This window comes from Hemiscyllium ocellatum, chromosome 25, assembly GCF_020745735.1.
Source record: "Hemiscyllium ocellatum isolate sHemOce1 chromosome 25, sHemOce1.pat.X.cur, whole genome shotgun sequence".
Lineage (NCBI taxonomy): Eukaryota > Metazoa > Chordata > Chondrichthyes > Orectolobiformes > Hemiscylliidae > Hemiscyllium > Hemiscyllium ocellatum.
In genome coordinates, this window is record NC_083425.1 from 43,869,074 (window position 1) to 43,894,823 (window position 25,750).

The following is a 25,750-nucleotide window of genomic DNA, read 5'->3' on the forward strand; positions in this document are numbered from 1 at the left end:
GCACTTTCCAAACATGCAACCACAAGGGCAGCATATGCAAGGAAATAGTGCCATCTACAAGTTCCCTTCCACGATGCTCACCAGCCTGACTCAGAACTGTATCCCTGTTCCTTTGCTGTCACTGTGTAAAAATCCTGGAACTCCTCTGTAACAGCACTGTGGGCGCATTTACACACCAAGGAATGCAATCAACCAAGAAGATGGCTAACTATTACATTTTCAAGTGCAATTGGGAAAAGGTAATTAATCCTGGCCTAACATCCTTCCAAAACAATACATTTTTAAAAGAAACATAAATCTTAACTGCATATTGAATTGTGTAATTCCTAAAGTTCCAAACGTAACAAAAACTGATCGAAGATTTCAGGCCAAGAAATGTATACTACAGTTATCATTAGATTATAAATCGTTCAAGAGTGTGAAGTGAACATGACTAATTAGAAAAATATGCAGAGATCCAGTGTGTCAGATGGTGAGAATGTGAAACACTCTACCACGTGGAATGACCGAAGAAAATGGTATAGACAGATGTGAGGTCTTAGGTAAGCACAGGGAGGAGAAAAAGCTTGAATAATATGTTGACAGGGTGAGGTAAACTCATGTGAGATGAACTTAAGTAAAATGAGGAGTGTACAGGGCATAAACAACAGTGGGTCAAGTGACCTATTTCTTTTCCGAATTCCAAGCAAGATTTCTTTCCACAAGATACTTTCAATTGTTTGGAAACGGTTCATGCTGGCATGAGGAACAATCTTTCATTTTCAATCGATTTTATGGAATTTTGTCAGCCAGTTAACCTCAGGAATGGAACTCAGCTGGCAAAGCTGACAGCAAAAGTTAGCATTACTTTTTTGGTAAATTTGTTCTTGGAAAGAGGCTTCATTGTGCACACCTGAGGGTGGGAGCGTGATCACGGCTATTGCCTAACAGCTCCTACATTCTACGGTTATAACCCGCAGGGAAGAACCAACAAAAGAGAATTTGGAAATGAATGCACTGGAGCTCCATTTTGAAGAAGGGTCAGACCAGCACGTCTATCAAACAATTGGGATGTGTCTTTTTAAGAGAAAGTTGTATGCTGCTCACAGTAATTCTCAGGTACTACTTTCTTCCATTTTGTCACCACCATCTTTTCTATGGATTCTCCTCTTTACTCATCTCCGCATCAACTTCCAACTACTTACTGGGTGGACAATATTCTGTTAATATTCTCACCCCCTTCAAGATGACCCTGAAGTGAATTTTGGGGAAGTTTTGAAGTGCAGCTGTGAGAAAAAGGGGCACATCCACTCGTTAGTACTTGAGCAGAAACCTAATTAGATTGGCTGGGATGAAAAATTGAAAGCAACCAAAAATTGATAACTTAAATATATTTCTTGAGAAAAAATGTGACAATTGTTTCTGGACCACGTCTCATTGCATAAAGGTGTGACTGAGCAGACTTAGTAAAGTTATAATTTCAGGTATTCACAATAAACCACAAATGAAATAGTTTCAATTGGTTCCAGACCATGTCTTATTTTAATATAATTTAGTGCCCAAAATATTCAAAATGATCAATGGGATTCTAACATCCTACTTGTAAGTATTTATTTGAAATTATTTGACATATTCTTATGAGGATTGTTGTGAGGAGGTCTTTTAAAATATTCACAAGACATATACTAAGATTAAACAGAGACTCCATTGAAGGATTTTTATCCCCCCATTCTGTTAAATTGGCCTGGAGGTCTGATCTTACTGTACCTTCACCAATGAGTGGATCTTTTCACCAGTTTGTTGAATTAAACTGTAGCGCTTTTCAAGTCGTTCATTCTTGTCATCCAGATTGAGAAGGGCATCCTTTTTCCCTTCCTTCCTCTCAAACAAGGGAGACACCCACGTCTTCATAATATTCCGTATTGCAGTGACATTGTCTTTTGTTTTCTGCACTCGGCTCTCCAAATCATGAACCATATCTCGAACTGCTTGGATGTAATCCCAGATCCCTTACAAAATATAAACAAGAATATACTAAGCAGAATGGATTGCTGACGCATTCTTACGTTTGTTCAATGATAAGGCTCAATCTATCTAGATTTTCTTCTATTAGCTTGCTAATTATTATTTTGTACCACTAAGGACTTTTTAAATTTGTTCCTATAATTCATTGTTAGGTCTCAACATGGCGCAATCAAACTCTGGTGAGTTTCTGATCAATTTTACTGAAGCAGTTATTAATCTTAAGAGAATGCTACCTCAGTATTCTGATGGAACAAAACAGCCTTATGAGAGCCTTTAATAGGAAAAGTTGGCTCACAGAAGGAATGCAAGGTAATCAACTTTTCAACAGATCAGCAGAAACTTTATGACTGGGACTCGAACGATATGCAAGAAAATGCCGAATGATAAGATCTAAGTCCTTTCCTGAATAGCTCCCCTTTCCATAACCAAACACTAGAATATCACTGGAAAGCTTGGCTTTCAATGGATTTCCCACTTAGTCTGAGAAATTCTCTTCCCTAGCAGAAGTTAACATTTCTTCAAATGATTCAACCTTTCCTTCCCCAATGGCATTGAAAATGATATACATTTTGAAATTTTCAATGCATTTAAAATGTACTGTCTTTTCCAGGATAACAGATTGGGCTGCATGGTGGCATAGTGGTTAGCACTGCTGCCTCACAGCACCAGAGACCTGGGTTCAATTCCTGCCTCAGGCAACTGTGTGGAGTTTGCACATTCTCCCCGTGTCTGCATCCTAAAAATGTATTGAATATCACATGGTAGATATTAACTAAAAACCATTCACAGAAGGTTAAGGCAATATATTTGTGGGTGGCACAGTGGTTAGCACTGCTGCCTCACAGCGACAGAGACCTGGGTTCAATTCCTGCCTCAGGCGACTGACTGTGTGGAGTTTGCACGTTCTCCCCGCGTCTGCGTGGGTTTCCTCCAGGTGCTCCGGTTTCCTCCCACAGTCCAAAGATGTGCAGTTCAGGTGAACTGGCCATGCTAAATTGCTCGTAGTGTTAGGTATGGGGTAAATGTATGGGTGGGTTGCGCTTTGGCAGGTCGGTGTGGACTTGTTGGGCCGAAGGGCCTGTTTCCAAACTGTAAGTAATCTAATTTAATCTAAAAAAAATCACAGTGTTGGAAGCAGGCCATTTGGCCCATCGAGTCCACACCAACCCTCTGAAGAGCATCCCAACCAGACCCACTCACCCAACCCCTGTAACCTTGTATTTCCCCATGGCTAATACACTTAACCTGCACATCTTTGAACTGCAGGAGAAAACTAGAGCAGCCAAAGGAAACCCATGCAGACACTGGGAGAATGTGCAAGCTCCACACTAACAGTGGCCCAAGACTGGAATCAAACCCACGTCCCTGGCGCTGTGAAGCAGCAGTGCTAAACAAATGTCGGATTCAAAAACAGTGGGCCACTCAGTCGCTCAAACCTGCCCCACCATTCAACAAAATCATGGCTGAGCTGTTCCAGGACTCAACCCTTCTTTCAGGCCAACTCCTCATAGCTGTCAACTCCTCAATATTTCAAACATCTAGCTAATTCAAATACCTTCAGTGATCTAGCTTCCTCAACTCTCTGGAGTAGAGAATTCCAAGCGTTAACATCTGCTCAGAGAAGAATTCACTCTGCAGCTTATTTTTAAATGAGTACTGTTTGTAACCATGACTACCAGGTGGAGATTTGCCCACTTGTGGACAAATATTCTCAACATCTACCCTGTCAAGTCCCCTCAAAATCTTGCGTGTTTCATTAAGAACAGCCCTGATTCATCAAAACATCTAATGGGTAAAGGCTGAAACTGCATTTGACAAGTTGATTCCTTCAGCTCAGGAATCAACCAAGTGAATGTTTTCTCAGTTGCACTCAATGCAGCTAAAACATTTGTTTAGAAATACAGGAAGCAAAACTTTTCAGAGTATTTCAGCTCTGAGCTCATCAATAGCCTGTACAGTTAGAACACAACGTCCTTGTTATTAAACTCCAACACCTGGCAATGAAGGCTAATACTGCATTTGCCTTATTACTTGTTGTATTTGCATGCTGGTGTTCAGTTTTTCATCCATAAGAACACTCAGATCCGTCTGGTTCTAATTTTTTGGAGTCTCTCTCTTTTTAAATAATATTCTGCCCTTTTGATTCTTCTTAATAAAGTACCTAACACCATACATTCCTACATTAAACACCATCTGCCAAGTTTTTGCCACTCACTCAAACTATTCATATCCCCTTGCAGATTCCTTTTGCTTTCATCATAACACTCCCTCCTTTTTTGGCATCAACAGCAAATTTAGATGTGTTACACCCCGCCCCCTCCTCCAAGTCATTAACACAGGTAGTAAGTAACATTGGCACTCTACTAATTACATCTTTACAACTTGGCTTTTTCAGTAATGCTCTGCTGATTGCTAAAGTAAATCCCATTCATCTGGCCTGTGGTTTTGCTGTTGACTGGTTATTCTCCTTTACCGCCTTTGGTAACCATGGGTGGTTCATCTTTCTCACTGAGTCCTCCTTGACCTGAATCAATTTTTGCTGGGGATTATGGAACATCTACATAAGTGTTTCTGACTACACATTGAATGACATTCCCCTAGATCTACTTTCCCAGCCCGCTTTAGAAAATGCTCAGTCCATCCCTCTGTATTTGCACTTCTTGAAGTTGATCACACTGGTTTAAGACCTATGTTGCTCTCCCTCAAACTGAATTTTACATTATACCAGTGTAATTATTACTCCCAGAGGAACCTTAACCATGAGATTTCTTATTAAGCCTAACTCATTATTAGAACTAAATTAGCGCTGAAAAATGTGTTGCTGGAAAAACGCAGCAGGTCAGGCAGCATCCAAGGAGCAGGAGAACCGACATTTCGGGCATAAGCCCTTCATCAGGAATGAGGAAGGTGTGCCAAGCAGGCTAAGATAAAAGTTAGGGAGGAGGGACTTGGGGGAGGGATGTAGGAAATGCGATAGGTGGAAGGAGGTTAAGGTGAGGGTGATAGGCCGGAGTGGGGGTGGGGGCGGAGAGGTCGGGAGGAAGATTGCAGGTCAAGAAGGTGGTGCTGAGTCTGAGGGTTGGGACTGGGATAAGGTGGGGGGAGGGGAAATGAGGAAACTGGAGAAATCTGTATTCATCCCTCGTGGTTGGAGGGTTCCTAGGCGGAAGATGAAGCGCTTTTCCTCCAGGCGTCATGTTGCCATGGTCTGGCGATGGAGGAGGCCAAGGACCTGCATGTCCTTGGCGGAGTGGGTGAGGGAGTTAAAGTGTTCAGCCACGGGGCGGTTGGGTTGGTTAATGCAGGTGTCCCAGAGGAGTTCTCTGAAATGTTCCGCAAGTAGGTAGTAAATGATGTGTGTGGAGGTGAAGGTGAATTTGTGACGGATATGGAAGGATCCCTTGGGGTTGGAGGGAAGTGAGGGGGGAGGTGTGAGCGCAAGTTTTGCATTTCTTGCGGTTGCAGGGGAAGGTGCTGGGAATGGAGTTTGGGTTGGTGGGGGGTGTGGACCTGACGAGGGAGTCACGGAGGGAGTGGTCTTTCCGGAACACTGATAGGGGAGGGGAGGGAAATATATCCTTGGTGGTGGGGTGTTTGGAGGTGGCAGAAATGACGATGGATGATACGGTGTATATGGAGGTTGGCGGGGTGGTAGGTGAGGACCAGTGGGGTTCTGTCCTGGTGGCGATTGGAGGGGCAAAGCTCAAGGGCAGAGGAGTGGGAAGTGGAGGAGATGCGGTGGACAGCATCGTCGATCACATCTGAGGGGAAATTTGGGTTGTTCAGTAGTGGAATTGATCCTCCTGGGAGCAGATGCGGTGGAGACGAAGGAATTGGGAATATGGGATGGCGTTTTTACAGGGGCAGGGTGGGAGGAGGTGTAACCTAGGTAGCTGTGGGAGTCAGTCAGTTTATAGTAAATGTCCGTGTTGAGTTGGTCGCCTGAGATAGAAATGGAGAGGTCTTGGAAGGGGAAGGAGGAGTTTGAGGCGGTCCAGGTAAATTTGAGGTCAGGGTGGAAGGTGTTAGTAAAGTGGACGAACTGTTCAACCTCCTCGTGGGAGCACGAGGTAGCGCTGATACAGTCATCGATGCAGCGGAGGAAAAGGTGGGGGGTGGTGCCAGTGTAGCTGCAGAAGATGGACTGGTCCACATATCCTACGAAGAGGCAGGCATAGCTGGGGCCCATGCGGGTGCCCATGGCTATCCCTTTGGTTTGGAGGAAGTGGGAGGATTGGAAAGAGAAGTTGTTCAGAGTGAGGACCAGTTCAGTCAGTCGAAGGAGGGTGTCAGTGGAAGGGTACTGGTTGGGTCGGCGGGAAAGGAAGAAGCAAGAAATGCAAAACTTGCGCCCACACCTCCCCCCTCACTTCCCTCCAAAGCCTCAAGGGATCCTTCCATATTCATCACAAATTCAACTGTACCTCCACACACATCATTTACTGCATCCGCTGCACCCAATGTGGCCTTCTCTACATTGAGAAGACAGGCCGCCTACTTGCGGAACGTTTCAGAGAACACCTTTGGGACACCTGCACCAACCAAACCAACCCAACCTCCCCGTGACTGAACATTTAACTCCCCCTCCCACTCTGTCAAGGACATGCAGGTCCTTGGCCTCCTCCATCGCCAGACCATGGCAACACGACGCCTGGAGGAAGAGCGACTCATCTTCTGCCTAGGAACCCTCCAACCACAAGGGATGAATGCAGATTTCTCCAGATTCCTCATTTCCCCTCCCCCCACTTCATCTCAATCCCAACCCTCAGACTCAGCACCACCTTGTTGACCTGCAATCTTCTTCCTGACATCTCCGCACCCGCACCCCCACCCCCACCCCTCCCCCTCACCCCCGGCTTATTACCCTCATCTTAACCTCCTTCCATCTATCGCATTCCCAATGCCCCTCCCCCAAGTCCCTCCTCCCTACCTTTTATCTTAACCTGCTTGGCGCACCTTCCTCATTCCTGAAGAAGGGCTTATGCTCGAAATGTCGATTCTCCTGCTCCTTGGATGCTGCCTGACCTGCTGCGCTTTTCCAGCAACACATTTTTCAGCTCTGATCTCCAGCATCTGCAGCCCTCACTTTCTCCTTAAATCTAAATTAGCCTTGTTCCAGGGAGGCTTTGCAACAAATTCCCAGCCTTGGTCACCTTGTAACCATATCCTCACACTAACTATCAAGTCATATTCATTCATTTCTAATTGTATTGTCACCTTATCCAACTTGCTACAAATTCTGCAACAGTTCATCAAAATTTGTGATTTGTCCACGACCTGGGACCTTCAATGATGCCGACTGTACATTTGAAGACTTATTACCTTCATTCTTCCAGTTCAGTGACTCTTCTGCCTCCTTTAATTTGGAGTCAATCCGTTTCACGTGGTCCTCTATGAGGGGGAATTCCACCCCTAGGACAGATGTTTGGACTTTGTTGTACCAGTTTGTCGTCAGGTCCAAGGTGGCTACATATTGTCGGTATGATTCTTTCATGGAGTAGATTTCAGCAGCAGCGTCAGGAATGTTTACAGTATGGCGTGCCTCTAAGTATTTAACTTCTCGTAAGACTGAGACCAGCTGTAAATTGCAGAATAACCAAGACGGAAGAAAAAGGTAATGCACCTGACTGGTATTTTTTTTTCTTAGGCTTATCTCTAGAGAATTGTGTTTATACTCAAAACAGCTTTATTCTTTATTTTCTACTTAAAACTAAGAAAGTCTGTAGTGTTAACCTCACTTCGTAAGTTTTATGTTATACTATTATTACTGCAATGTTTAACTTGTAACTTTGTTATTAAGATTCTGTACCTAGGTACTTGAACCTAAGATGGTGCCTTCTGCAGTGACATTATACACTTCTCACTGCCCCTTTGTACTTGAGTGCACGTGACAATAAAAATCAAAATCAAAACTTGATAAAGGCCACATTGTTTTCAATCAATGCCAAATGATACACATTTCACATCAATCTGACATGACCTCTGGCCCTGATGCGTATTGGAGATGAAGACTGCTCATAATTCCATGCAGATTACTGCAGTCGTATTTTATATTGTCAGGCCTCCCATGCAGCAGTCAGGTCAGAGTCATATTTACCCTCTCCTACACTGACACAAGCTATCAACCAATATGGATATGAAACACTGTCAAGAGAGTGGTACAGTGCAGCATGGCACTGCATAATAGCAGAACCTGGGTTTAAGCTTGGGAATTTAGTGGTGAGCTTTTCAGGTTTTAGATGTCACATTGTTGGGAGGCTCGAATTGGTCATCACAGCTCAGCCTCCTTCCGATAAGGAAAGAGGAAAAAATTGTAAAAGCTGCTTGCAACCCAATCCCTCAGTACTATCTGGAGAGTGAGAGTTTCCCTTCAGTGAATCCTACAGTAGTGTAACAGGTATGTGAAGTGGGCACAAAAATTTTAAAAAAGCATTTCTGCCCTGGAAGCAGGCTGGCAGAGATAATAACTGTCTGCACATTTTTGGAAGTTTAAAACAGGGTAGCATGGCGAGCTAACTGGAAGAAGTATTGAGATGGCCACAGTGCCTCTTCGCCCCCACTGGAGGTCCTTCAATAGGGAGGATTCCTAATACATCGAAGGAGGACATTATACGTGTTGAAGGTATTTACATTTACTGCATTCCTTCAAAAACAGCTGGCACCACTATAATCTGAGGCATTACTTTTAATTGCAACAATCCAGATGAGCTGTTTCTCTTGTTGTTTCTGTTCCCCCCACAGGCCAGTAATTTCTCTTAAGCATTGGTTACATTTCCTCGCTTTTCTGAGGTAGTGTACCATGACCTATCATGTGGGCCAAGTTCCACAGCTTAGATGCAGCCCTTGATGGATGCTTCTGCTGCTTATCGTTGTACCTGTGCCAAAGTTACCAACCCATCTGTTTCCTAAATCAGAGATACTGAAGCCCCCATTTGGTGCTCGAGACCAACATTATCCCTACTAAAGTCTCCACTCATTCTGTTAAGCTGCTGCAAACTGACCCACTTGTTGGTGCAATTGTTTCCTTTGACAAGACTGAGAGACCATCGGGCTGCAATCTATGAGATCCTGAGGGGACGTGGCAGGGCAGGAACTGAGGAGCTGGTTCCTCTTGAGGAGGTGTTTGGAATGAGGGGCACAGTTTAAGCACGGAGAAGGATGGCTCATCGATGAAATTTGCTTCCACAGAGATAAGTGGAAGTTGAGTTGTGGACAATATTCAAGAGTGAATTAGACAGATACTTGCCCAATAAAGAAGTTATGGGAAACAGACAAGAAAGTGCTTTTGAAGCCACAATGAAATCAACTCTGACCTTACTGAATGGGGGAAATCAGGCTGAGTGGGCCAAATAGCCTACTCACATTTCTTCTAGGTTTATTTTAGCCCCCAAATACATAAATGAAATGGAGAGGGGAAATAAGAAAGGAAAGAGCAGTTAGAAAGAGGGGAACTTGAGAAGGTGGGCAGGGAAGAATGGGGAAGAGTGGGAGAATGAAGTATTTGGAAAGGTAGAATGACATACTTAAAGGACACAAATGGAACATAAATAGCACAAATCCAAATAGTGAAAAAATGGATTGAGTGTAGGATGTGGCATTTAATCAGATTCTGCACCACTTGAATGTGATTTATTCAGACATGATCTATTCATTAACTGTGACTCACTAATCCAGCCTACTGCTTCAAAAGGTGAACCTATTCCAGACTGAGGACAGTCATACACTTCCACTGATCAACAAAGAGCGAATAAAGTTATAAAAAAACAAAGCATGGGGAAACTCAGCTGGTCTGGGAGCATCTGTAATGACAGAAACAGAGTTTAAGTCCAAAAAGATATTGTTTGGAGCGAATAATGTTGTTAGCCAATGGGGTAAAAATAAAAAAAACATATTTTAATGAAAGTAATTTTAAGGATGCAATACAGTCTGGAGATTCAGACTAAAGATTAAGATTAAGGTTATCTGTAGCACACTTAAAGCTACCAATGATTCTGCAGTGTTGCTCGCTAGACCGTTAGTGCTATGTGTGTGAAAAAGTGCAGCAATGGAAAAGCACAGCCAGTCAGGCAGCATCTGAGGAACAGGAGAGTCAATGTTTCGAGCACAAGCTCTTCATCAGGATTGCTGATGAAGAGCTTATGCTCGAAACATCAACTCTCCTGCTCCTCGGATGCTGCCTGACTGGCTGTGCTTTTCCAGTGCCGCACTTTTTGACTCTCATCTGCAGTCCCCACTTTCTCCCTGTTAGTGCGATATGAGCGGCGTAGGAATGAGGACATGAGGACTAAGACCATCCCACTGAGACTAAGACCGTTTTGTGAAGTCAGATTAATCTTTTTAAAATTACATCATTAGAAATGTTACTATTTTGAATCAGACCCCTTAAGTCTCCAGAGATTTGACAGATCATATGATAAGTCGGACGATTTGTTGAACTGATTATTGTACTTATTGTGACCTTCACTCTTCCAATTGTCTAATGTCACATCAGTTCATAACTAAAGCACAAGCTTAAAGAAAAACAATAACTGCACAACAATCAATGTCACAGCGGAACAATAGCCCTCCCTTCTCTAAAATATGGCTTTGTATTTAGATACATTCATAAAGCAGAGGACATTGGAAAACCTGCCATCTTAAGCTTCGGTTTCGATCAGCAAACCAGGTTTGGTAGAGCTCAAGTGAAGTTGACATTGCAGCTTATTTCACCCGAAAATTGTCTGAACACAAAACTTAAACCTCCCAAAGATCTGGTGTGCCATCACCATCCTCATATAATGCTTACTAAAACTGCCCATTGATTGCACAAGTCAGCAATGTGGTGATGTGGCGGAAACTGGGGTTAAAATTTGAACATTTTGTTTTGCATAAGACCTGCAGCAAACAGAAGAGACTTTTGGTTGTTTGTCTGGTCTAGCTTCAGATTCCTGATGAAGGGCTTTTGCCTGAAATGTCAATTTTCCTGCTCCTCAGATGCTGCCTGACCTGTTGTGCTTTTCCAGCACTACTCTAATCTTGACTCTAGCTTCAGATTCAGCTCACTGAGTTTAGTGTTTATCCATTGCACCACTTTATTGTTTCCAAACAGCATTTCTTATAACATTGTACATTGGAATGATTGCTGCAGCTGCATTAATGGTTGAGTATTCTACACACACAAATAAAAATAAGACATCATAGGAAAATATTTGATGATGGCTGCACCTAAATGTAACAAGTGACACATTCTACATAATTTACCTGAGGATCAAAATTCACTGAAATCAGTTTTGTTTCTGGATCTCGTTTGAGGAGAGGTTGAGTGAGATTATATTGAGACTTTTCAGCAACTGTGGCAGACCATTCTAAATACAGCTTTGCTTCATACCTTAAAAAATTCAAAAGATTTCAACATGAGAGCAAGCGGAAGTGGGAAGATAAATTTCTTAAGTTGGCATCCATTCAACAGATTCAGTATTAATACAAATAGCTCAAGAAACATTGAAAATTAGCCAACTAGTTTTAACAACTAATTATTCTATTTACTCAGCCATGTTAAATAAGCAGACAATAGATGTTCAATAACACTGTCACCAGGACAATTTATAGTTCAGACATTTGTTAGCTGTGGCTCAGTAAGTGGCCTTCTCACCTCTGAGTCTGTTGCATCTGTCAAGTCCCACTCCAGGAGGGGGGCATTAAAGTCAAAGAAACACAAGTTCAGAACTGAGGGAGCTCCACACCACTGTGCCTACTGTCTGTCAGATGAGACATATCTACAATCTCAGGTGGATGCAAAAGATTCCATGACATGATGCAAAGAACAGAGGGAAAGTTCTACCTGGTGTCCTGCCCAATACTTAACACTCAAGCTGCAACACAAAAACAGATTATCTGCTGCATTGCTGTTGTAAGGGCTTGCTGAGCAAATTGGTTGTTCCATTTTTATCTACTGTGGCAAAGACCACACTGCCAAAGCATTTATTTGCTGTGGAGAGCTTTGTGATGTCTTACACACATGAAGAGTAAGACATAAAAGCCTTTCTTCGCTGGTCCAATAAAGCATCAAATCATTTTTTTTCATGGTGTGTTAAATAAATTAAACATTAAAATTTAAATCAGATATCCAAGCAAGATTTCTGGTGTAGTAAGAACACCAACATGCATTTATATAGTGCCTTTAATGTAACAAAGCGTCCCAAGGTACTTCATGGCATGTTATAAAACAAAATATCATGTAAAGCTAACATCAGGTCAGATGATCAAAAGCCTAATCAAAGAAGTCATGATTTGGAGACGCCAGTGTTAAACTGCGGTGTACAAAGTTAAAAATCACACAACACCAGGTTATAGTCCAACAGGTTTATGTGGAAGCACTAGGTTTCGGAGCACCTCTTCTTCATCTGGTGATTCGGAGCAGCGCTCCGAAAGCTAGTGCTTCCAAACAAACCTGTTGAACTACAACCTGGTGTTGTGTGATTTTTAACTCTGATCAAAGAAGTAGGTTTAATTTTCTTAAAGGTGGAAGGTGAAGTGAAAAGGCAGAAAGATATAAGGAGCGAATTTCACAGTTTAGTGCCTGGACTTCTAAAGGCACTAGACAATTGAAGACAGATCCATCAGTGGTGGAGCAATTATAACTGGGAATGCACTTGGGACCAGATTTAGAGAAGTAGAAAGCTTTAAGGGCTGTGGAGTTGGAGGAGATTATACAGATAGGAAGCAAAGCTGTGGAATATTTTGCAAACAACAATGGATACTTTAAAATCTACATTGGTTAGTAAAACAACCCAGTTATTTTTTAACCAGAAGTCCATATGTGAAAGCCCAGCCTGGAGTGCACTGGAAGAGTTAAGAGGAGAGGAAACAAAGGCAGGATGCAGGTTCCATAAGCTGAGATGGGACAAAACTAAGCGATGATGTGTACATGGTAACTGTTGGCTCTAGTAGGTGATTAGAGGCTCATTTGGATACCATACGTGACATCAACATTGTCAACAGACAGAATTAATCTGTTGGTTACCAGGGAAATGGGAAGGAGTCAGCAGTTTGGGGATTGGAGCTTGGATGGGGGCAGGAACCAAACATATCTTATAAGATGCCTGTGAATTTACTCTGCAGTGAATGTCAATGACAAACGCCTGAGCCTGTAGTGGCATGATGGGAATGCTTTAATCTTCTATCAACATGGAAGGTAGGAGCATCGAGTGTGGCCAGTACTGAGGGGGTTGATGGCTGGCGACTGCTGGAAATGGAAGTTTGATCCTTCAGCTTGTAGAGTCCTTAATAATGAATTTATTTGGTATTGTGCAGTTCTTACAAACAATACACATGAACATTGAACTTAAAGGTAGACTGGCCAAGTAAGCCTAGGTCAGTACATCCTTGTTGATGCAGCTGTTCTAACAGACGTGGTCACACATTTGCAAGCACTAAGAACTAAGTTATTAATATTGAGCCTGGAGATGCAGCCTGGACCGTGAGCTGGGATTGTGACCACTGGTGCATGTCCTCACAGCAGCATGACAATGACTGTTTTGGTGCAGCCTGAGCATTGAAGTGCAGAAGTATCTTAAATTGGATTGGAAATGTGTCAAATGTTTCTTTGGGATTTGCCAATGTATCAATCTCCATGTCAGTGGATTGCATGTGAATGATGCCCATAGAACATTTCCTGAGATGTTGGTGCCTGATGTCCAACATAAAGATCCTTTAAAGCAAGCAGTGAGCCAAATCCCCCAAGAATGTGCTGTGATTGGATTTACATCAAGCGTGTTTAGACAAATAGAAAGCTGAGTATTAATGAGGTGAGATGTGCTGCTAATTAAATTGTTAACAAGGAATAAACCCCTTAACTGTCAATCCCGCGTTGCCTCGTGAGAAATTGTCTCAAATGTCCAGCTTAAAAGATGCAGAGAATTGTTCGCAGCATCTGAGATGGGACTTGCCAGACTTCCAGTGGTTACGTTCAGAGAGTCAAATTCATACAACACAGAAACAGTCCCTTCAACCCAACTCATCTATGTTGATTCAGTTACCAAAACTGAACTGGCCCCGTTTGCCTGCATTTGGCATTTATCCCTCTATACCTTCCCTATCCATGCACCTGTCCAACTATTTCCTCTCCAAAGTCCTTTAAATGTTGTAATTGTACTTACTTCTAACACTTCTTCTGGCAGCTTGCTCCATATACACACCACCATCTGTGCAAAATGGTTGTCCCTCGGGTCTCTTTAAATCTTTCCCTTCTCACCTTAAACCTATACCCACTAGATTTGAACTCAAGTGTTCTGGGGAAAAGACTTTGTTTATTCATCTTATTTATTCCCCCCATGGGGGGATCTTAAAGGTTCAGGTACATAAACGGTTTGCACATGCTCTCCAACAACTCTACTCCACCTCAGCACCTTCTTGACCAAGTCTAGTGATGTGGCCAGCTCTTTCATGATTGAACCATCTGTATTGCTGTCAATCACAAGTCAGGGTTTCCCATGAACTGACAGAGAAGTTTGACCTCTTCAGGAATACTGTGAAATAATCCCAAAAGCCTTACTGCTGTTGGTCACACAGCCTTCTTTTGCGACCAAGTTCCAAGTAGAAGAGTTATGTGGGGGTGGGGTAATTCTTGTGTCAGGTGTATAAATAACATTTCCTGTCCAGCAGAGCTGGCTTTGATAATTAGCATCTTGACACAGAGGAAGTTAGCTTGGAAGAGGATGCCGCTGTTGGAGTGTTTTTCTTGGACCCTACAAAGACATCTCTGGTAGTAGTTCTCCAGTTCTTCATAGCACCTGTTGCAGATTGGTCAAGTCTCTGCAGCACAAGAAATTGTCCAATGAATGATGCTTTTAGTCTTGAATGGCAAATAGTTGAATATCTACCGAGCATCAGTACAGTGTGGGTGTTCCAGTATGCTGGAATATGTGGGGATGAGAAAAAGACCACCCACAGATAATCTGGGAAAGGGAAAACAATACCAGAGTGGGAATAATTGTGAGCCAGCTAATTCCAGGCAATGATGTCAGAACCTCTGGAAACACATTTCATAAAATTGATTTAATTTTCAGGATGTCGATAGCCATCCAAAGACGGTATTTTTAGATTTTCTGAAGACGGCTGAATAGGTGTCAGACAGTAGACTGAATATGATGGTGCTTCTGTGGGATTATTCATCAGATTTTGAGTTGGTATGCAATAGTTTGCATGCACACATTAAGAAGGTCTTCACTAATAGCAATTTTTGTCTGTATGGGGCTCAGTTACACATTGAACATCGAGGATTAATGTTGCATTTCCTCATCAATGTAAATGATCTGGATGAGGACATCAAGGGAATTGTCCATAGATCTGTGAATAATACAAAACCTTGTGGGGAGTTTTGACTTTAGATCATGAAAACAGATTACAAGAACATTGAGCTTAAAGGGGGGATGGGAGTATATGTTGTAGATATAATTCAATATACATACATATGGCAATATGCACGTGGACAGAGTAAGTGCCAGGCTTGGATGCACCCTGTAGAATTGTAAGCTTAAGGCCATTAACCCAAAGAAAATCTTGTCACAGAGATATGCTGAACTTTGGAAAGAATTGCCGACTTCCGTAGTGAGTATTCACTCACTGCACACACTGAAACCAAAGATGAACGAGTTGCCAACTTGGCCAGTATCGCAGTTTGTTCATAAAATGTGGGCATCGCCGACAGTTAAATGGCAAGCTCATTGCTGTGGACCTGGACTGACATGTTGGCCAGACCAGGTAAGGATGACAGATTTCCCTCACTATTAGTGCGCCAGAAGAATATTGATAACAATAGACGTAGTTGCGTGGTTACTAGGAGATTCATTTTTTAAAACTTCCAGATGTTATTACGGAGTTCAAATTTCACCATCTTCCATGTTGGGATTCAAATGGATTTTCATAGAATATTAACCTGAGGTGTTGGATTATCAAGACATTGCACCACTATACCACAACTTTAGGTCCCTATCTCCCCTTCGCCCTCCATCTCCCCTTCACTCCCATCCCTCTGCAAATTATCAGGGACATGTATCACAGACACTTTCTCTGGAATGCATTTGATTGCATTTGTGGGTCAGAGAAGAATTTTTCATGACTTTTTGCCCTTGGGATTGCCTGATATTTGACGTGGCAAAGCAAGGCAGTTGCTGGTTGTTTTGACAGTGGTGGGCAGTGGAGTGAGACCTGTGGGTGCACTATTTTCTTCCTGCCTTTTTCATGTATTTCCTTGATAATAGAGAGATTGAGGATTTGGGCTCCCATCCACCATCACAGCAACAGCAAGATCGCTGTCCTGTAGAAATATTCATTTTGGAAAATAAAATCCAAAATTCATGGAAGTGCAAAAAGATATTGACTGCATTGATGTCATAGGGTTCTGATTTTAAAATAAGCTAAATGGTTAAAACTGAAAAATATATATGTTGAGCATACTGTCAGAACCAGTAAAGAGAAAATATAGAGCATGGAGTTTTGTGTGGTCATCCATCAACAGAATTCAGATTTAAAAGTGCACTGAAAAAATTAAAATCAAATCCTCAGATCTTCTGAAAACTATTTAAACTAGGTTTTTTTTGATGAGTGAGATTAACTATTATCTCTTCCAAAAGACATATGAAATATATTCTGAATACAGAGCACGTTTGTGGTAACCAGGTGAAGTGAACATAAAGATATTATTATGAATCAGAGTTGAGAGTGTGGTGCTGGAAAAGCACAGCAGGTCAGGCAGGATCCAAGGAGCAGAAGAATTGGCGCTTCGGGCATAATCCCTTCATCAGGAATCGGGCTTATACTCGAAACGTAGATTCTCCTGCTTCCCGGATGCAGCCTGACTTGCTATGCTTTTCCAGCACCACACTCTCGACTCTAATCTCCAGCAGCCACAGTTGTCACTTTCTCCTACTATTATAAATCAATCAAATCTAAGATTGTGTGAGGCCGATGTTTTTTAGGAGTGTTGATGTAGTTGACTAAACTCTTTCAAATTAGACAAATTCTTCTGCTGAATAGCAGACTTTTAGAATTTGTGAATTACAATGTAATACCTTTTTGTTTACAACATGCATGGTAATATCTTCAAGCCAAAGACCTCTGGGAAATTCCAGTCATCTGGAAATGTTTTGAGTTGAACCAAGCAACTCACAACATGATTTTATCACCCTGCATTGAGACCATAAATACAATAACTGGCCAATTAAAATAATTCCCATTACTTCTATGCAACGCTCTATCAGAGATTTAAGCTTCAGATAAATATTTGTATCTACAATGCTATCTCATTCACACACTTGTGATTAAGCATCCTAATGTTACTTTGCAATCCAGAAACAACTCAGTCTGAACTATCATAAACTGGAGTTGTTGTAGCGCACGGTTAGTGGCTGGAATATGTGCTGTAGCATTCTGTAAAGGGGATGACACGAGAGTGATTAAAAGTCATAGTTCTGAACGTGTGACTTGCCAACAAAACATTGATCATTTTCACACCACCAGTGCTGCAGAAGACCAAGAAAATACCCAGTTGGAAAATAAAAAAAGTTCAATAAAAATACTGTATAGAGATATTTGAAAAAAACAGGACAGAGAAAGTAATGTGGTTTTAGAGAGCCATCTAATGTTCACAAAATAAAAGTTCAGCCATTACAAAAGAAATCAGCCCTTGAATGCAGCCCGAAATATAAGTCAGGCATTACACAACTAGTAGAATTTGGGCAGATTTCAAATTATTTCTGGATCCAAATTATTTCTGAAGTCGGGATATAAGGGATCATTGCAAGATAGGGACAGATGAGGAAAACTACTCCACCCAGAAAAGTATAAAGAATTGCAGTCATGGATTTTATTTGTTTCTTAAAACATCCCATAATTTTTGGTTCTATTATTCTCTTTGGAACCCCTTTCACCATGTTGCTCAATCCCAAGAAAAAAAAGTTTAATTTTTTTTTACATAAAACCATTGTTCCAAGCAGCTTTTCTGCCAATACCATCTTCTATATGCAACAGGATTCCACAATGCATCTCCTTTGGCTGGCTCAAAAACTATTCGTTGCCAGTGTATAAGCAGCTGAACACTCAGTATCGAGTCAAGGCTATTAAATTGCTAAGCACAGTAGACGATATCCATTTCTTTAATCATTGCTAATTGAATAGTGTCAAGATCAGAAAGCAAATAAAGTCAAAGCTGAACGTTGTAATCATACTCCCACAGAAATTACACACTACAGATTAGAAATAATTCAACCAAGTTAGAGACCAAGGTATCAGTTTACCATGTTGATCTCCCAGAGATATTCATTTTCTTTATGCTTTCATGAGCTGTGAGGGTTGCTGGAAAGGCCAACATTTGTTGTTCAATCCTAATTGCTCTGGAATTGAGTGGTTTGCCGAAGCATTTCAAAGGACTTGATTTGATTTGAATTATTGTTGTTGTCGCATGTATTTTGTTACAAATACAGTGAAAAGTGTTGGATAATGTGGCCACTTTCCAGCACCATCTTGAAACACAGAAAGTAAACCAAAATGTATGAAGTAAAGGCACAAAATAAAGAAACTTTCAACTTACAGTTAAGAGTCAATCCTTTGCTATGGGCCTGAATTAACAATTGGTCCAGAACAGGTAAGGATTGCAGACTTCATTCCCTCAAGGACATCAGGGAACTTTTTAATAGTCTCCTGAGGAGGAGTTTGAACCGGTGTCACTAAAGCATTGGCCTGGGTCTCAGGGTTACTTGTTCAAAGACAATACCCATTCCTCCACCATTTCTAATAAACAATTCCATGCTTAGGAAAGACATGTTTGCATCTTATTTAAATAAGGTTGAAATAATGGAGTGCATTTTTCCTGTTTCTGTCATCATATGTTTGTATCAAAGTGGAGGTGGTGGTGCGTCATAGTTCACTCAGGGACTCTGTGTTGCTGTGGCAACATGCATTTTTGCATATGCACATTGCAGTTTGGAACTGTGCATTGCAATGGTAGAGGCTCTAACATTTATTCCATAACACAGCTGACCAGGAAGTTCTCCCATTCCTACAACCTGCCATTAGCAGCCGTTGGAAGAATTTACTCAGTCTGATATGCAGTCTGTTTGGCTGCACACCTTCCTTGACTATCAAGTCCTTGAGTCGGTCTTGAGTTTCAGCAACATAGGTAGGGGCACTACCAATTACATTACAATAACACTTCCAACAGAAAGTATCACACAACAAAATAGAGACAGGTCAGAAAAGAACTTTTGTTGCAAGTACAACTGACGAAAGATTTTGTCGTTCTGATAAACTCCTGCATAATTATCAGTCTCACAAAGTCTGGTTATAAGACATAATTGCATAGAGATGGATCAACTATCCAAGTCATCCAACTAGAACATAACCATAAGCAATTCTTCCAGTTCAATAAATCTTCACAGCTTACATGTTATAAAATTGCTTCAATGCACAGAGGAATATTTTTGGAGAGCTACCTGATACTAAACAAAGACTATTACTTACATATCCAGGAGTTCCATCATTTCTTCATATTTCCGAATCATTTGTTTGCCTTCAGAACAGTCCATGCACCTGCAGGAATTCATTTACATGTTTACAATATTTACAAGTGTAGCTAAATTTTCACCTTACATGCCCAGATTCAATAATAACAAATACAAGAAAAACTTAAAAAGATTTGAAGAGATGTATGAGGATGCTAACCACTGCCATTCAATCCGCTGTTTCTGTATTTGATATTTACAAACCAGGGGCCAAAGTCGATTAAATGCAGGTATCTTGTGTAAGTCCATCTTTCAGAGTATCATCAATAAGAGGGTAAATTCTCAACCAATCTTATTCTGATTCAGTTTGTCACCAGGACAGAGATGAGGGGAAATGGTTTTTATACATTATGAAACATTCCGTTGTTCAGAAACTTCTCAAAGTACTTTACATCCAAAGAATAATGCTTTGAAATGCAATGACTCATTATAAAGGCAAATATTGCAGCCATTTTGTGCATAGTAAGATACCCTGAACATCGTTTAACTGCATAATGTTAAAGCACAAAGTAGTTACACAGCCTGTAATGCCCCTCAAAACGATCTATAGTTGCTTTCATTCACAGTGCCCTTTTTTCTTGTTCAAAAAAAAGTATTTTATTCACTACTGCAAGATGTTACCCATCATCCTTCTGTGAACCTCTGACAAGGTGCAGAGCTGGGACAGTATTGTAACTCCCAGGAGGCACATCCCCTGAGCTATTTCAGTCCCCAGTGCCTGACCAAGCCAAAAAAAAACTGAAATGAAACAAAGAACTGCAGATGCTGAAGCTCTGAAATAAAAACAGAAATTAACCCAGCAGGTCTGGCACTCTGTGGAAAGGAAGCAGAGTCAATGCTTTGATTCCAGTGACCCTTCTTTGCTTCCAGCACTTTCTGTTATGAAGCTAAACACCTTCCTGGGCTGCTAATTCTTTAAGGGAAAATGACATTTGGTCAGATACAGGGGAAAAAAAAAACTCGCGCAGCATTTCCTCAGAATGACGCTCATTGTACAAGGCTGAATACGTACGGGTGTGAGATACTCTTGAAGCAATTAAATGGCACCTGAATCCGTTCTCTTAATTCCAGTGCCCAGCGCAATCCACCCCCTACAGCTGGCATGTTCTTGTTCACAGGCGGGAATCCTACAAAACACACAACACGGTCCCGATCAGCAAAGGCAATAATCAGATACTTTTTTTTTAGGAAGATGCAGCTTAATAGTACTTAAGAAAGGAGAAAAATAATTCCCTTAACATGGCAATGTTCATCAAGCGTGTGTTGTGGGAATATTCTCTTTAGTTAAAGCGTTTCTACATGCATCATTCACAGCCAAGAGGCTTCACATAGAATCAAAAAATAAGTTGTGTTTGAAGTGAAAAGGCAATACCATTCTTAGTTTATCAGCCAATGCTCCCTGAATAATGAGATTCTGGTCTGGAGTATCTGTGGGCTGTGAGTGTCTGCCCATTTACTGCCATTGAGACTCGATGTATCTTATCTCTAAGCAAGACTCCTTCTGTACTGTAACACTGCTTTATTTACACCCGCACATTGTAAGTTATCAAATTCTGCTTTCTTACTATAGCATCCAAAACCTCTCTCTTCACACACTCATTCTAGACTAGGGTCTTCTCTCTTCTGCATGTAGCGCCATGTGACCAGTTACAGCATCCTGATTTATATGAATTTTATCTTACCATAATACAATGAGAAAAACAAGCTAAAACCAGACAGAAATTTCAACCAGTCTACACTTATCTCAATTGATTACAATCAAAATTGCTGATAACTGTAACTGGAAGCTGTTGTATAGGTAATAGTTCTGAAGAGGTGAATACTCATTTTATAGAAGTCTGGGTTGAGACAGAAAGCTTTACTCTAGCTTATGGAGGAGCCAGATCTATCTATGCCAATTCCCTAAAAACCCAGTAGCTCTGCCTGACAAATGCAATTATACTTATTGCTATTGCTATTGTGCAGCAAACCATCTTGTTATCCAAGATCAGTGTCTCTTCCATCAATGCTCCATAACGGTGTGCCTTCTATCACCATCAATCAATGAACCCCAAGACAAAACAAAGACAGCACAGGACTGTTGGCAGAAAACTCTCTCAGATAGAGAGAGGTTACAAAAAAAGGTTAGAAAAGACTGCTAGACATTACACAGTGGAATTCCGCTAGCCTCTTCTTTCCTTCAAAGTTACAAAAGGGAGAGGGAAAACTAAAAATAATTAACAAGACATTCTAACAGTTTGAAGCATCTGAGCAAAGTACAAAAAAGCCACTGCAGGTAAATGCTGGATCTATTTTTTTCTTCTTCATGGTTCTTCAAGATTAAAATGCACACATGCTTAATTTAACTATTTTTAAAACTAAGATCAGACTGCAGATTTAATTACAGGATTCAGTGGCATTATTCAGTTGCAAGTTACTACATAGACAAAAGCATAAAGCAGGTTTGCTGGGAGCAGAATGAGATTTCTTGCACTATGTGTTGAGCGACTACATTTTAGAATGACTCATCAGATTTGAAATGATCTTAATTGAGGGTGCCATAATGTGGTCAGTTCTGCTCAACGAACTGCTCAATCTTATTAAAAATGAAGATTAGTATAAGAGGTTTTTCCCATTTGTTTTCTCCTGTGTGGGGTAGTTGAGAAGGGATGGATGTGTATTGATTGAATTTTCTCATGTTATGCACCCTAAGAGAATGTTGCTAAGAATTCACTACTGCCCAACTCCCTAAAGACACATTTTCCCAAAAGCTAGTGCGTGTTATTTGCATACACTAAATTGTTCCCTGCAGATTGCAGACTTGTCTCTCAAGGTAAAATGATGCAAGTTAAATCAAAGAATATCATAATTAGCCAAAGCTTAGGAACCTAAAGGAGGTCAAAATTCTAAAGTCATCCAAGAGATAGTTAAATGCCATGAGGAGGAAGTGTAGGATCCTGGGAAAGTTGAGATATGTGACCAAAATGATTTTCGTCATCAGTCTTTGTATCTTGGACTTTTATCACACATCAAAAATTCTTAAAACCATTTATGCTTTTCAAGAGGCCAACGAAATATTCTTAGCATTTATTTGCTGTCACTGACAGATAACACTTCAAATGAACTCATTCATTTTCATCAAAAAACATTAAAATGAATAAAGGAACATGTTCCTTCCTGAACTCACAAAAAAAAGCAGCTCACGTACTTTATTTGACTTCAAGAACAATGCTACATTTACACAGACATCATCAATCCAATATTAAATTATATTTAAATTTGTAAGTGTTCCTCAGTACTTCAATGGACAAAACAAATTAAAGACCTACTCACACGCAACATTAATGTTCTCATACTGCTCACTGCACAACACAGAGATACTTTACAGAGGAACTTCCTTCAGATTTACTCCAACATGATGTGGGGAAATGCAGTGAGACAAGAACATAGCATTCATTGTCCAAGCCACGGCAAACAATATTAAATTCATGCACATTCCTCTCTTCACAAGGCTTCTTCAACAGTATCTTTGAAACCCACAATCTCCACCACCTGGGTAGACAGTGACAGCAGATGCATGGGAACACTACCATTGCCAGATCACACACCACAATGACTTGGATATACAGGCTGAATGAACCTTTAAAAATGGCAAATGGGACACAATTCAGAGATTCCTGACCCCAAACCCTGACACCCGCATTTTAATCAAAGCGGGATAGGCTCGTCAAATTCTAAGCTCACAGGTTCTTACTATGCAGTGAGTATTCTGCTAATCCTCAGCCACTTTCAGATAGTCTGGCCAGCTTTGAAAAGATTCATGGTATACAGCTCATCAGAGATCATGACGCATAATCTAGATGAGGTATTTTTTCCTTAAAAGCAATTGGAGGAAACCAATTGGAAGTTAAGTTCAGAAGTCTCATCCAGACCCCATGTACTGACCAATGCCTCCTCCTGCAACATTTTTTATTTAACCTTTCCAGGGATGAGGGTGTCGCTGATGGGCCAACATTTATTGCTCACCTGTAATTGAGGAGAGGGCAGTTAACAGGCAACCATGTTGAGTGGGTCTGAAATCCCATGTAGGCCACACCAGGTAAAGACAGCAGATTTCCATCCCAAAAGGACATTAGATAGACTCCCTACAGTGGGAAAATAGGCCCCCCAACCCACCAAGTCCACATCAACCCTCTGAAGAGTTACCCACCCAGACCCATTCCCCTACCCTATTATCCTCCATTTACCCCTGAATAATACACCTAACCTACACATCCCTGAACACTATGGACAATTTAGCATGAACAATTCACCTAACCTGCACATCTTTGGATTGTGGGAGGAAACCAGAACACCCAGAGGAAACCCACACAGATGTGGGGAGAATGTGCAAACTCCACACAGACAGTCAACTAAGGCTGGAATCAAATCTGGGTCCCTGGTGCTGTGAGGCAGCAGTGCTAACCACTGAGCCACGCAAACTGGATGGGATTCTAGAAGAACTGCCAGTGGTTACCACTAGATTGCAGAGTTTTTGGTTGAATTCAGATTTAACCATCTGCCATGATGGAGTTCAAATCCATGTTCCCAGAACTTTAATTTGGTGTTCTGAGTTACTGGTCTGATGATAATACCAGGAATCACACGAGGGTCAGCATGCAGTAGGCATAGAGATTGTTTAAAGAGGTGGGGGGTGATAAGTGCTGTTTTCTGATTTATTAGGTTTTTTGTTTATTAACAGGTAGAAAAACATCCCAGAGCCCTGAGTTAGGCCCTTTAACCAGTTCACCATAACATCCAGCATTCATGTGACTGCCACTGAACTCTTTCTGGGAGATGGAATGGGGGAGGGCTTTTGCTTACCCCGCCATTCCCCCAGCCTGGATGAAAATCCCACCTTGGCAGTCACTGTCTCACAAGGCAGGCAGGTTGAGCATTTCCTTACACACGTTACACCAGCCTTTATGGTTGGAATCCAGGCCTGTATCAACATTTCTTCACTGCTACTGGGGTCGCATTGCCACAGTCCCTCATTGATCACCCTGTGCCTTCACTATGTAGAGTGCAGTGTTTCACAATAAGGCAGCACAGAACACGCCAAGGGATTCGACAAATCACTGGCCTTTCCACATACCAAGGATGGACAAATAAAACTGAAAAGCCCCAAGTTAAACTTGAACATTTGCTGTATTTCCCATGGGTGACATAGAGCTGAAATGTTTTACCAGACTAGGAAAGAAGTTTTTTTTGAAAAAAAAGATTCACATAGGGCCTTTATCACTTAACTGCAAAGTACCTTGATTAACATATGCAGAGGAAGAGGCTTGGAGCAGGCAACAGAACCAGCCCGGATAGGAATGTGTACACAGCATAGACCGAGATCCAGCATGGGGGAGAAGAGATCTTAAACTAAATGTAAATGAGTGTCAACAGGAGAAGAGAACAAGAGAGGAGAGAAAGAGAAAAATGCACTTAAGTTGCAACCCCAACAAAAACGCTTTCCTTTCACGGCAATGTTGTGCACCTGCCTCTTTCCATCAGCAACAGTTCATTAAAATGAATCCATACCAAACTCCGCTGCTTTTTCCATCTGCCTGTTATAAATGTGCTTGACATCATCCAGTTCTTTCGTGTACATGACAATAAGACGAGGGTATTTGTCAGATGCGTCGGCTGCTATTAAAGGCCTCTCGAGAAGGCTGCCAAACATATCCAGAAGCTAAAGAGAGAAATGAAACATTTCAGACACCAGGCAAATATTTAATACAGTAACAGGACAATAAAACGACTCAAATGTTTAAACGGCTGTACGAATGCAGCACTCAGCAGGTATTCCGCTTGGATAAAGACTGTGACTTCTCATCAATGTGGCCAAGCTGAACCCCCATTTGCTACAGCTTGAAGTTGATCATTGACCAGAAAGTAAACTGGAGCAGCCACATATAAATACTGCAATTACATGCACAGGTCAGAGGTGGGGAAGTCTGCAGAGAGTAACTTACTTGCTAACTCCCCAACGCCTGTCCATAACAGTGGCAGTCAGGACTGTGATGGAACACCCTTCACTTGCCTGGATGAATGCAGTTCCAACAACACTCACAAAGCTCGCGATCACTCTGGACAAAGCAGTCCACTTGATTTGCACTGGAACTAACACCTTCAGCATTCACTCCTTCCACTACCAATGTACAGTAGCAGCAGTGTGCATTGTTTATGAGATGCATTGCGGC

The 25,750-nt window shown here is 41.5% G+C and overlaps 1 protein-coding gene across 3 annotated transcripts in view; it reads right to left on the reverse strand.

Annotated features, from left to right (window-relative positions):
• LOC132827851 (dynein axonemal heavy chain 9-like) overlaps positions 1 to 25,750 on the reverse strand; it is a 504,454-nt gene that overhangs the window by 420,420 nt on the left and 58,284 nt on the right. For all 3 annotated transcript variants that reach the window (XM_060844602.1, XM_060844601.1, XM_060844600.1), the window contains 6 exons: positions 25,089 to 25,239; positions 20,554 to 20,668; positions 19,501 to 19,569; positions 11,245 to 11,371; positions 7,327 to 7,582; positions 1,747 to 1,988 (listed from right to left, as the gene is read on the reverse strand). In XM_060844602.1, the coding sequence (XP_060700585.1) occupies positions 1,747 to 1,988; positions 7,327 to 7,582; positions 11,245 to 11,371; positions 19,501 to 19,569; positions 20,554 to 20,668; positions 25,089 to 25,239 (960 nt within the window). The remainder of the gene's footprint in view (positions 1 to 1,746; positions 1,989 to 7,326; positions 7,583 to 11,244; positions 11,372 to 19,500; positions 19,570 to 20,553; positions 20,669 to 25,088; positions 25,240 to 25,750) is intronic.